We start from the raw sequence: 12730 nt of genomic DNA on the forward strand, positions 1-12730 counted from the left end.
CTGGCCAATCTCACTAAGTTGATGTTCAATTGTGAGTTGTTTTCATTTCCCATTCTTGCTATTTTGGGTTCCCATCAAATGCTTGAAGATTTTGTCTAAAGATTTTGTCTATTGTCAAATGGTCTATTATCACATGGAACATCTTGAATACATGAACCTAGTTATAAGGGTTTCAATATAAAATTAGTTTTTTAATTATTAAAATTATTTTTTAATTAAAAAACTAGTGGGACCCGTAATTTTAAAAGAATAAATTTTAATATTAGAAAACTAGATAAACCCACAACACTTTTAAAAAAACAAAAATTTAATATTAAAAAAATAAAGATGCCTTGATAAATAATTATGAAAATAACTAATGACACAAGTTTTAGAGTTTATTTTAAATATTTCTTTTATTTTAACTAATTACCAAAATAGGTATTTTTATCATTATTTACCAAAATAGGCATCTTTCATTTTTTTTAATATTTAATTTTAGTTTTTTTAAAAGTGTTGTGGGTTACTCTAGTTTTCTAATATTATATTTTGTTATTTTAAAAATTACAGGTCCCATCAGTTTTTTAATACATGGTCCTACTAATTTTTTAAATTAAAAAATAATTTTACATTGAAACTCTTATAATTAGTTTCATATATTGAAGATGTTCCGTGTGACAAAGAATATAAATTTTGCTAGTTTGAATATAAGAAAATAAAATAACTTTGCAAAAATAAAAAATAAAAAAATAGAATGACATAAGTTTTAGAGTTTTTTTAAATATTACTTTTATTTTAATTAATTACCAAAACAGTTAATTTTATAATTATTTACCAAAATATGCATCTTTTAATTTTTTTTAATATTAAATTTTAGTTTTTTAAAAGTGTTTTGGGTTCCACTAGCTTTTTAATATTAAAATTTATTCTTTTAAAATTGCCATGGGTCATATTAGTTTTTAAAATTAAAAACAATTTTACATTGAAACCCTTATAACTAATTTCATATATTGAAGCTGTTCAATTTGACAAGAATATGAACTTTGCTAGTTTGAATGTAAAGGAAATAAAATAATTTTGCAAGAAAATAAAGAAATTAGAATGACACAAATTTTAGAGGTTTTTTTTAATATTACTTTTATTTTAATTAATTACCAAAAAGGTATTTTTATAATTATTTATCAAAATAGGCATATTTTATTTTTTAATATTAAATATTATTTTTTAAAAGTGTCGTGGGTTCCACTAGTTTTTAAATATTAAAATTTATTTTTAAAAAAAATTACGGGTCCCATTAGTTTTTTAATATTAAAATTTTTTTTTAAAACCACCATAGGTCCTATTAGTTTTTTAAATTAAAAAACAATTTTATATTAAAACCCTTATAACTAGTTTCATATATTGAAGTCGTTCAGTGTGACAATAATATAAATTTTGCTAATTTGAATGTAAAGAAAATAAAATAACTTTGCAAGAAAAATAAAGAAACTACAATGATATAAGTTTAGAAGAGAACTTCTCTCTATTTACAACCTTTCTTACAATAATGCTTGCATGTTTTTACAAAATGGACTTAGATGATTAAAATAAGCCTCCACATAACAAATAAATAGTTATAATCAATTTGATCTATTGGCTCTTGTGAATATGGTAAATGGCACCTACCACTAATAATTCATCCCATCAACCTCCAATAATGCTCTCCACCTACCCTAACAATTGTATGTTTGACTATTCTAATATTTGGAGATAATTTTAATTTTTATATATATAAAAAATTTTAACCACAATAATTTTTATCTTTTAAAATTTTGACTAAATATTACCCATAATTTTTTTCTGTTACAATTAGTGAAAGCTAAACTAAGAGAATAGATGTGGGAATATAACTAGTTATAATAAATTTTATGAAATTATAAGGGCTTTAGTGTAAAATTATTTTTAATTTAAAAAAATAATAGGACCAACCGTAGTTTTAAAATAATAATAATAATAATAATAATAATAATAATAAACTAGTGGGACTTGTAATTTAAAAAAAAATTTAAATTTTAATGTTAAAAAACTAGTGGAACCCACAACACCTTTTTTAAAAAAAATTAAAATTTAATATTGAAAAACAAAATATGTCTATTTTTCTATTTTGGTAAATAATTATAAAAATACCTATTTGATAATTAATTAAAAAAAGTAATATTTAAAAGCCCTAGTCATCTCAGTTTCAATGTTATAGTTGAAAAGTGGTCACTTGTTTTTATTGAGAATCAATAATTAATCCTGTCGATAAGTAAATCATCAGCTCCGTTACACCACTGCATGTCAATTCTATGTGCTTGTCTTAAATTGCAGGTGTTCATTAAGCTCTAGTTTCTCTGATGACTTTGTTCATTTAAGTTTAATTGGCGGAAAAGTGATTAAAAACTTGGGTAAGAGTAGTGATTTATAGATTTGAATTTATTACAGTTATGTTTATTGACTCTAATCACTTGTTTATTTGTTGCAGAGGAGTTAATAATACATACTTGCCAATCAGAATAACTTACAAACCAAGCTCAACAGTTCGATATCTTTCAGCGGATAAATGCTTTTTCTTAGGCAATGTGTGTTATATACACACGGGTCACTAATAGAGCTCTTACCGAGTGGTGATAGTTCGATTCTCTGCTGAGGGTACATTTCTGAGAGTTATAAATAGTGGTTATATACAGGTGGTTCTAGAACCCACATGAGAACGGCCCCGTCCCCACTTGTTTCACCGAGATTTAGTGCGCTCTGCAGGGCTCTCAGTGGGTTCGCCCGCCTCCCCAAAGCAATGGGGAAAATTAACATATAATTGAATGAATTCATGGGTATATCTGGGAATCCTCTACAGCTAATTGTTAAAATCACCTTCAATTGAAGTTCTCAAGAAAATAATACCATTATTAAGACAGGTAACTAAATAGTGATTTATGGATTTGAATATGATATGATTCTCAAATTTCATCTCTTTGTTTTTTTCCTGCAGAGTTAAGTATAAGAAATACTTAGAAGTTATGCATCTCGCTTTCCAGGTACTTTCACAGAAACCACTCATTCCTAGCAATGAGCATTTACATTTGACAGTACTCTCTGTCCTATTATAACTGTTGACTTTAACCATTTCATGAAGACTAATAATAGTAAATTTAAAAGATCTCATCAACATTTTGCTTAATTTTAGTGTCATTTTATCCATTTTTTTGTCCATCCATTAAGATTGTACATTTAATGTGATGGTGATAAAGAATAACACATTTAAATAAATTATTAAGGTTAAATTTAAAAATTAACTCTTAAATCAAGTTTGTAGACAAATAATTTGAGACATAGATAACTTTATAAGTGGAAATTCATAATGGAACAAAAAGAATAGCTTAAAACACATTAAAACATTTTAGCCACACCAATGAGCCTGGAGTCCATGGCTCATTTGTTAGAGGCAGCCATAATGCATAAATTATGACCTTACCTTATGATAGTTTGTTCATAATATTGAACAAGTGATCTCAGGAAAAATGTAAAAAAAAATTGGAAGCTTTCCTCAATCACTACTAGGCCACCTTCAATTTATGGTTCTTTATCATACAAAGCTCATAATACCTCCTCCAAATCATTCTTATTTATATATATTATTAAAATAATTAATTGAAAATAAAACATCATTTCTCCCTCCCTTTCTCTCTATACTATTAATTTAATCAGTTAAACATGTCCTAATTTTCAAAGCTGTGCAACAATCTTATACCTACAAGGCACGAGTACTCTTGTATGTTAATTGCTTTCTAATTATTAATTTTTTTTTTGAAAAAGTGGATAAACCACATATATTAAAATAAGAAGTTCAGATTGAAACACAGGAAACACACAAACACACTACCCCCAAAGGGTAGGGAAGGAAGAGAGACACAAAGCAACACAAGAACCACTAGCGGTGATCACAACACCTACGGACCGAACAACAGACAACCCTAGAGGAGGAGTCCTCTAGGGACAAGCCAGACTAGGATACACTAAACCGCGCCAGTGGTCGGGAGGCTCTCTGGGGGACACGCGGATTCAGGTCCGTAGAGGAGAGAAACGCAAGGCTACGCTTGGACCTTCACCAAAGGCTCCTCCAATCTTGCGTTCTTCAAATCAGGAGCTGCAGATAAACAAAGAAGAAGCATATGCTCAATTTTAACAATAATGGAAACAATTGGTAAACAAATAGAATTGAAAATGCGCGCATTTCTTTCAATCCAAATGTTCCAAGTGACTGCACGCGCAATCAAATCCCAAAGATAAATGAGTGGCTTTTTGATGTTTTTCCTCCACGTGCCCCACAAATCACTAAGCGACATAGGAACACTCCTAAGGTCCAAGAGTTGGCTAAAAAAATTCCAAATGTGTGAAGCCACAGGGCACTGGACAAAGAGGTGATCAGCCGACTCAACATTGGCGTGGCATAAAACACATGTGATCGAGTGAAAGAGGTTACATCTACGCTGCGTAAGATTTTCCAATGTTAAGATTTTATTATCATACGCTAGCCAATTAAACAGATTGATTTTCTTTGGGCAATGACCTTTAAGGATAGTGGAGGTCCAACCACATCTTAAACCCCCATCATTCAGAAAGTTGTAGAATGATTTAACAGTGAAGGTTCCGTTAGCTGTTAATTTCTAACGTTTTTCATCCCTAGCGGAAACGTGATTTGTATTGACCTGGTCAACCAGATCCCGGGCAGAAGCAAAGTCCTCCAACGGAATGGGTAGATGTCTTCCAGCTAAATCTTTAATGGTGCAATCCTTTAGCAGTGCTAACTGGAAAAGATTTGGCCAGATATCCGCCGGTGCACGCCCCTCTACCCAGCTATCAAGCCATAACAATGTAGAGGCACCATCTCGAATGATAGAAGTAAGAGTTTTCCGAAATGCTGGTAATACATGGAGAATACCATTCCAGAAAAAAGATCTTCTAGCACAGTGCTTGTGGAAAAGATTCCAAGAAGGGAAGTTCCGAAAGTAGTTTGCTCTGAAGACTAATTCTCCACACCACTGCCTTTCATTGATAATTTTCCACCACCATTTGCCGAGCAAGGCATTGTTAAAGGTGGTTAGGTTCAGGATAACCCAACCAAATTTTTATGGGGGTTTGGTTAATAGATTTAGACTTAAAATTATACATACATATATATATACTCTAAATAGAAAAAAAAAAAAAAAATTGTCATCCCTTATATGCTATTGTAGGTGAAATATCACCTTATGCACCTATAGATATGTAACTCTAAAATTTTAATTCTTATATATATATACCCTAAATATAACAAAAACTTTAGGTGAATTATACTTGCATCCCTTACATATGTTGTTTATATCAAGAAAGACTTGAAATCAAACCCCAAAGCCAACTGAAATCGTATATATTTGTTGAGCTTGCTCCATGTCTGTGAAGTTCCTTCACTTTTGTTAAATAGGTCTTGTAACATATTGTTTAAAAATAAGTTATACATGTTATTAAATGCAGAGGAATATAACATGTGAGGTATACATATGATATCAGAGGCTTTTCCACTCTTCTAAGTTCTGGCACCTCTTAAATCACTCATCACTTCCCTCTTGGGAAACAACATAGCCATTTAATGCAGTATCTTTTTTATAGTTCACCTTCTTGCATGCTAGCTTCTTGTTGCAATCTCAGTAGCTTAAGAAAAATGGGGGAAATGGCTTCAAATTTCACTGACAAAACCAATGATAATCATAATGGAAAGAGATGCCACCTTATAATAGGAGAGTCAAGAGTTGTTATTTCATTTCCCTCTACCCTTAAAAATCTAGAGTTCAATCCTGTGGCTTGTCCAAAGACAGAAAAGAAAAGATATTTCACTCACTATAGTAGTTCTCAAAGAATCTTACTTGTTGGAGAGGGTGACTTCTCCTTCTCTGCATGCTTGGCAAGAGCCTTTGGCTCAGCCAAGAACATGGTAGCCACTTCTCTTGATTCCCAAGGTACACTAATTAATTATTTCCAAATGATTTCTTTCTATCTCTCCATTCTCTAATTCTCTATTCATTTGTGATTCTATTCCATAGACATCAGCTATGTTGTTAAGAAAGTATCAGTTTTCAGAAGTCCATCTGCAGGAGTTGAAGAAGTTAAACTGCCTCGTTCTGCATGGGATTGACGTGAAAGCCATGCATAAACATAAAATCTTAAAGCACATGAAGTTTGATAGAATCATCTTTAACTTCCCCCATGCCGGACATGACCTTTTCTTTAAAGAAAGAGATAAGGAGCTTATAATGTGGGTGTCCTACCTATCTTTATGTATATTAAGTTTAACATGTCACTGAATCACTAGCTGTCTTTGTAAACAACAGGGGGCATATGGAGTTGGTTGGAGATTTCTTCAAGGTGGCAAGCAAGATGCTTAATGAAGAAGGACAAGTGCATGTGTCACACCGTGATGACTTCCCATACAGATTATGGAGAATTGAGGATCTTGCAAATGATGCTGAGCTTGTTCTCAAATAGAAGGTGGTGTTTAGAAAATGGGACTACCCTGGTTACAGTAACAAAAGGGGTTCAGGAGTTTTAAGTGATTATGAATTTCCTTTGAAAGATAGCTTCACTTTCAATTTCTCATTGGCAGCACCCTGCAGAAAAAAGCAGAGGTTGCATCTCTACTAACTTTAATGATCAAAACACAATAGATGATTAAGATTGAAAGCGAGTGCAAATTAATTTTATGGAAACTATATATGGAAGTAGCTGTTTTCTATGAAGCATTGTGTTGATGCAAAGTGATTAATGAATCAATTTGATTATGGCTAGGGGTTTGCAAATGCCCAGATAAGATGCATGATTTATAAATCAATCTATTCTGCTATTTAATTAGATGTGGTTTATCTACTTTCTTCCACTTTTTAGTGTTGTAAATGGTCCGTAATTTTCAGTTTGTTCCAAATCATTTTAATTTTACATTTATGTGATATCATCGGATCGAGTGAAACAAAAGATCTAAATTAAAATAGAGACTACTTCTATTAGATTAGAAACAAGTAAATACTTTGTAATACCATCTAGATGTTGGGATCTAAGTGAGAAGACATGAGATAATCCAGCAAACTATTTCTCATGATCATTTCTCCAGTATTTGAACATTATTTTAACAAAACAAACTTACAAACTTCATGAGACATGAGGGCCCTCTTCTTCAATCTCTTGAATAACATTAAACATACTTAATTAGTGTATATAGAATTTAGACCATATATATATATATATATATATATTATATAGAAGCAATGTGATCAAGCTCTAACACGTCCAGTGCATTTAAAGATGCAGATAATTTTTTTAACCCAAGCCATAAGCACAGTTTAGTAGTAAACACTAGTATACTTTATGTCTTTTAGCTTGGGGAACAATATAGCCATGCACTCAATCCAGTATCTTTATATGGTTAACGTTCACACTTGCTAGTACAAGCTCAATTGCTTCAAAGATAGAAAAATGACTGTAAATTTTAGGGACAAAAACCAGTGATCAGAAAAGAGAAATGGATCACATACTACTACAGCTCTCAAAGAAAATATCCTCCCTATTGAAAAGGGTTGACTTGTCATTATTCTCTGCATGCTTGCTTGGCCAGGGGCTTTTGGCTCAGTCAAGAGCATGGTGTCCATGTTAGGAAAAATAGTTAGGTAAAATAGAGGATCCGCAGGGGAAATCAAGAGAGCAATGAGACAATAAAAGCACACAAGATTTACGAGGTTCGGCAATGTGCCTACGTCCTCGGGAGTGGAGCAGCCGTAATCCTCTTATTCACTTGTCTCTCCTCACAGTTGAGACAAAAGACTAGGGTTACAAATATTTATAGGTAAAAACCTAAATTTATCCAAATACAAACCTATTTGGATCCTAACCCTATCTGGATTCTAAACATATCCATATTTTAAACCTAATACAAATCCTATCCGGATACAAATTACAAGATTATCAAATCATAATCCTAACAAAATACAAATTACTCTTGTATCCTACCGCGGGGCGTTTCCCCCGCACTCAACCTATCAAACTGATGCTCCCACAATATGATAGATGTTGTCACGCCACTCCACTCCGTTCCCACATCTGCTAGTTTGCTTGTGTATATGAGCCATACACAACAGTCCATCACTATAATTCTCATTGTACTTAAATCAAATATCTCCAAACGAGTATTTATCTCATTGTCAAATTTATTAAAGATGATTTTCTGCGGTAGTTACGTTATAAGTAATTATGTTACTTGTTTAGTCTTAAATGAGATTTACAGTTTTCAATAAGTCTTAGATGTTGACTATGTACTTATAGTATACTCCTTCCATTCTGAAGTATAAGTCGTTTTTTAAAAAAAAAATATTTTAAAATAGTTGTCGTTTTACAAAACAAGACAATATTTATTTGTGTTTTTTTCAATTTTATCAGTATCCAATTTCTTAAGTTATATAAAATGAAAATAATTATAATTATAATTTTAAGAAAAATAAATGATTTCAAAAGAGGAATAGTTTGATAATTTGGCTGATTTTTATGTTAAATTTCAAAAAATTTAATGTTATCCTTAATTAATTATTGTGCAACATCCTTAAACAATACTCCCTCCATTCCAGAATACATGTCATTTTAAAAAAATAATTATTTCAAAATTATTGTTGTTTTACAGTATCAAGGCAATATTTATTTATTTTTTTAATTAATTTTACCCATCTTCAATTAGCTAAGTTATATAAATGAAGAGAGTAATATTTATAGCCCCAAGAAAAATACATAATTTCAAGAGAAGAATAGTTTAGTAATTTGGTTGTTTTTTATGTTAAAATTTAGATAATTTAATGTTATTTTTAATTCTTGTGTAATATCGACATGTATTCAGAAATGAAGAGAGTATATATTTTGTAATGGAGGGCGTATATATAGTCTCTTTATTCCGTTAGCTTTATAACTTTACTTTCTCTTCAAAAAAAAAATTCCCAGTTATCAATTATTTTTCTCTACTCCTTGAATGTGCTCATCTCTTCAATATGCAGATTTTGTCAAAATTCTGATTCTGGTTGCAATAAATTCAGCTAGCTTGTGAATTTCACACTCTCAACTTTGAATAAATATATATATAATACAAATCAGTCCCTCTAATCTTTGATTCATGCTTGTTTCTTTTGCATGAGCATTAACCATGCTGTCTGTAAATTTATCTCTTTTCAGATATCAGGCTGGAGAAGCTGAAGGAGCTCTAGTGGCACATACGTACTGTATGAGAATGGCGTGAAATACATGCATGAACATATGCATGCTGATGGAGAATGAAGGAGCGATAGTTGATGTCTCACTGATATGTTTTGTAAGCTCTCTAAAGAGAGACAATGTGAAGCTTCAATATAATTAACTTGAACTTCAATACATCGCTGGGGAACAACAATATCTAGACTCAAAAGAAGACTAACTAAACTCATGACACAGCAGCCAAACAAAAGTAAACATCCAATCGGTACGCAGCACTCCATTTGTTCCATCCAATCCTGAAGCAGTTTCCCGTGCAACGTACATAGTAGCCCGTTCTTTAGTTAATAGTCAACTCTTCATAGCTTTGCATGGTTCTGAGTAAACTTTCTCAACACATGCATGATATCCTAAAGAAGGTGAAATTTGATAGATTCATCTTCAACTATTCTCATGCTTTTACGTCTATATATATATATATATATATATATATATATATATATGTTAGGATCGAATGTATCTCCTTGTTGTACTCACAAAACTTGCTTCCTGTAAAAGACTCGCTTAGTTCTTAGCAATGTTTTTAAAACCGGACCGGATAACAAACCGGTCTCATATTTGGGTCACGGATCAGTCGGTTCGACCGGATGACCCGTTCTGGTCGGACCGGATGACGTCATAAATAAGTCCTAAATAATCTATACCTCTTAAACAATTTATAAGTTTCTTTTTTTTTTTGTTTATTTTCTCATGCCTCCAAACTCCAAAGTTCCAAGAATCCAAACAATATTTTCGACAAATCAAGACTCAAAGAGTATTATGAAATTAAGAAAAAAAAAAGCCAATTCATGCCCTAAGTTCTTTCTTAAAAAAAAAGCAAAAACAAAAACAAAAACAAAAAACAAAAAAAGAAACCAAACAAAATAAAATAAAAAAAATGAAAACCGAGTTCCATTCGGTTTTGGTCCAACCGGCCGGTTCACCGGGTTTGGCTGGGTTTGGTCAACATTAATTCTAAAACCGGATCGGGCTATGGGTCGGTTTTTAGTTTTTCCGGTCCAACCGGTCGGTCCGGTCCGGTTTTAAAAACATTAGTTCTTAGTATGCAAGGAGATTATGAAGAAGAAAAGAAACAGAAGCTGTTACTTCACACTGAAAAACAGTCCTCATATTCATTCATTGAGGAACCTGTTTAAGGGTGATTGCAAGCATGGTCAGCATGGGCTTGCCGGCGGTTGTTGCAGTCAAGCTGGTGAAGCATGGTGGAGGTTATGGATCCTGTTCTCGTACCAGCATGGTTGCTGTGTACTGTAGTAATGGTATATTATCTATGAAGGTTAAGGTGTAATAGAGAGCATTTAATGCTCCAATTAGTGGCTTAGGAAGAGCCAATGGTATGGGTCAGTTTATCTCTGACCAATGGAATGTATGGGAGTGTACTGAAGCTTTTAATTTGGTTTGTCTTTCTGTTGACTATAAAATATTAGGGAGTGCTCTTCACTCATTGGTTGGCTTCATCTTTTGACTAGTCTTCCCATTCTATTGTATTGTGTTTTCCTCTCTTATCTAAAGTGTGTTCTATCGGGCATTTCATCAAACACCTGCGACTGGTGTGCTGTGGATTCCCTCCGGCCATCATTGATCCATCAGAACCAGGCATTTAAATAAACACCTGCTAGACATGCCCACATGACAGTTCACAACACACATACTAAAGCATACAAAACTAATACAGTGAAAGTAAATTCAGAGAATCATAATTAAACTAAAAAACAAGAGAAACAAGTCAAGCAACTTTGCATCTAATCAATTTGCAATTCCAATGCATATATTGCACATTTGATTTTATTCTAGATTCAACTGTTGATGCTCTGATCAAACATTATCTCCAACAATATATATATATATATATATATATACAGGTTAAGTGTGCCACACTGCCACCTTAAATTTAAATCACTTTTTTATGACCTCTTCCCTATCAAACATATAAAGACTGAAACCTATTGACTAGTGATATCTTCAGCAACATGCATGCACAGACTTTTCGATTCTTCAAAATCAGCCCTCTAGAAAAAGTACAAAATCATCTTCTTCTTCTTTAAACTCCTTGAAATTTGAAAGGCCTCTTCTTTCCTTTCTCTTGGGAAACAACACAACCATTCAATGCACACCATATCTTTATAACTACCCTTCAATATCCAACTACTTTGAACTCCCATGAGTTATTATTGCATTCATAGACATGGGGGAGCTATATTCAGAGCACTTCACAAAGAAAACCAGTAGTCAAAGATCAGTGAAATGGATTACTCACTACAACAGCACTCAAAGAATTCTCCTTGTTGGGGAAGGTGACTTTTCATTCTCTGCATGTTTGGCCAATGCCTTTGGCTCTGCCAAGAACATGGTTGCCACTTCTCTAGATTCAAAAGGTACTCTAATTTCTTAACGGTCAAGGTTTTTCATTCATTATTTGTTCATGCATGTGCGTGATGATCATTAATTATATGTCCATGTATGATTAGCTACATTGTATTGGAAGCAGTGGAGTTCAGAAGCTCATCTCCAGGACTTGAAGGAGTTACGGTGTGTAATTCTATATAAGATTGATGTGAAAAACATGCATGAACATAAAGTTTTAAAGAACATGAAGTTTGATAGGATCATCTTCAACTTCCCACATGCAGGGCATGATCCTTTACTTAAAGAAAGTGACAAGAAGCTTATCATGTATACATATATCTTTATCTTATTATACATTTACTCTTAGTAAAAATTAACATGATGTTCAAGCTCTCTCTCTCTCTCTCTGTGATCTTTAAACTACAGGAAGCACAGGAAACTACTTGAAAATTTCTTTATGAGTTCAAGCAAGATGCTGAGTGAAGAAGGAGAAGTGCATGTGACACATAGGAATGATTATCCATATCGCAAATGGAAGCTTGAGAAGCTTGCAAAGAAGGCAGGGTTTGTTTTGGTGGAGATGGTGGAATTCATGAAGGAGAAGTATCCAGGGTATCATAACAAGAGAGGTGGTAGCATTAAGAGCAACAAGAAATTCCCTTTGAAAGAGTGCTTTACTTTCAAGTTTTCATTGGAAAAATCTTTAGAAGAAGATGATGGTTTGATTATGAAAATGTCATCTTTGCTTCTTTGAATGGAATATAAAAGCTTCTTTTGCTTTTGTGTTTGCTGTTTGTAGTTCTGATTTTGAATGTAGACAAATATGAGATGTTTTGAGTATTTTTTTTCCTTTTTTTTCTGCAAGGAATTAATATGCTAAACATGAAGAGAGGGGGGGGGGGTTTCATTTCACTGTAAGTGAGGGGAAGTCAGGAAGTGAGGAAAATGCCACTTCTCTAAAGTGGGAGGAAGTGATATCACTTCCAAGACTTCTGTGTTCATTTGTTAGAAAGTGAGAATAGAACCAAAGGATTTAGGTGTTTGATGAAATTCTATGAGTTCAAAAAAGACTTTAGAA

At 32.6% G+C, this 12730-nt stretch overlaps 1 protein-coding gene across 2 annotated transcripts; it reads left to right on the forward strand.

Annotated features, from left to right (window-relative positions):
* The first annotated feature begins 11272 nt into the window (after nt 1–11272).
* On the forward strand, nt 11273–12460 carry LOC120253325 (uncharacterized protein At4g26485). Of its 2 annotated transcripts, none has more exons than XM_039261668.1 (3): nt 11273–11681; nt 11775–11835; nt 12079–12460. In XM_039261668.1, exons 1-3 carry the CDS (start codon nt 11492–11494, stop codon nt 12404–12406), a joined length of 579 nt encoding a protein of 192 aa, XP_039117602.1. In that variant the 5' UTR covers nt 11273–11491; the 3' UTR covers nt 12407–12460. The 2 variants fall into 2 exon arrangements, with proteins under 2 accessions (XP_039117602.1, XP_039117601.1); XM_039261667.1 differs by having other exon boundaries at nt 11775–11979; nt 12079–12458.
* Nucleotides 12461–12730: the final 270 nt, after the last annotated feature.

Source organism: Dioscorea cayenensis, chromosome 3 (genome assembly GCF_009730915.1).
Source record: "Dioscorea cayenensis subsp. rotundata cultivar TDr96_F1 chromosome 3, TDr96_F1_v2_PseudoChromosome.rev07_lg8_w22 25.fasta, whole genome shotgun sequence".
Classification (NCBI taxonomy): domain Eukaryota; kingdom Viridiplantae; phylum Streptophyta; class Magnoliopsida; order Dioscoreales; family Dioscoreaceae; genus Dioscorea; species Dioscorea cayenensis.

Excerpts from the sequence above, each read along its gene's own strand:
- LOC120253325 (XM_039261667.1), top strand. The coding sequence starts at position 11,492 with ATGGGGGAGCTATATTCAGAGCACTTCACAAAGAAAACCAGTAGTCAA. Across the intron at positions 11,682-11,774 it reads CACTTCTCTAGATTCAAAAG|CTACATTGTATTGGAAGCAG; the intron begins GTACTCTAATTT and ends ATGTATGATTAG. Across the intron at positions 11,980-12,078 it reads AGTGACAAGAAGCTTATCAT|GAAGCACAGGAAACTACTTG; the intron begins GTATACATATAT and ends TTTAAACTACAG.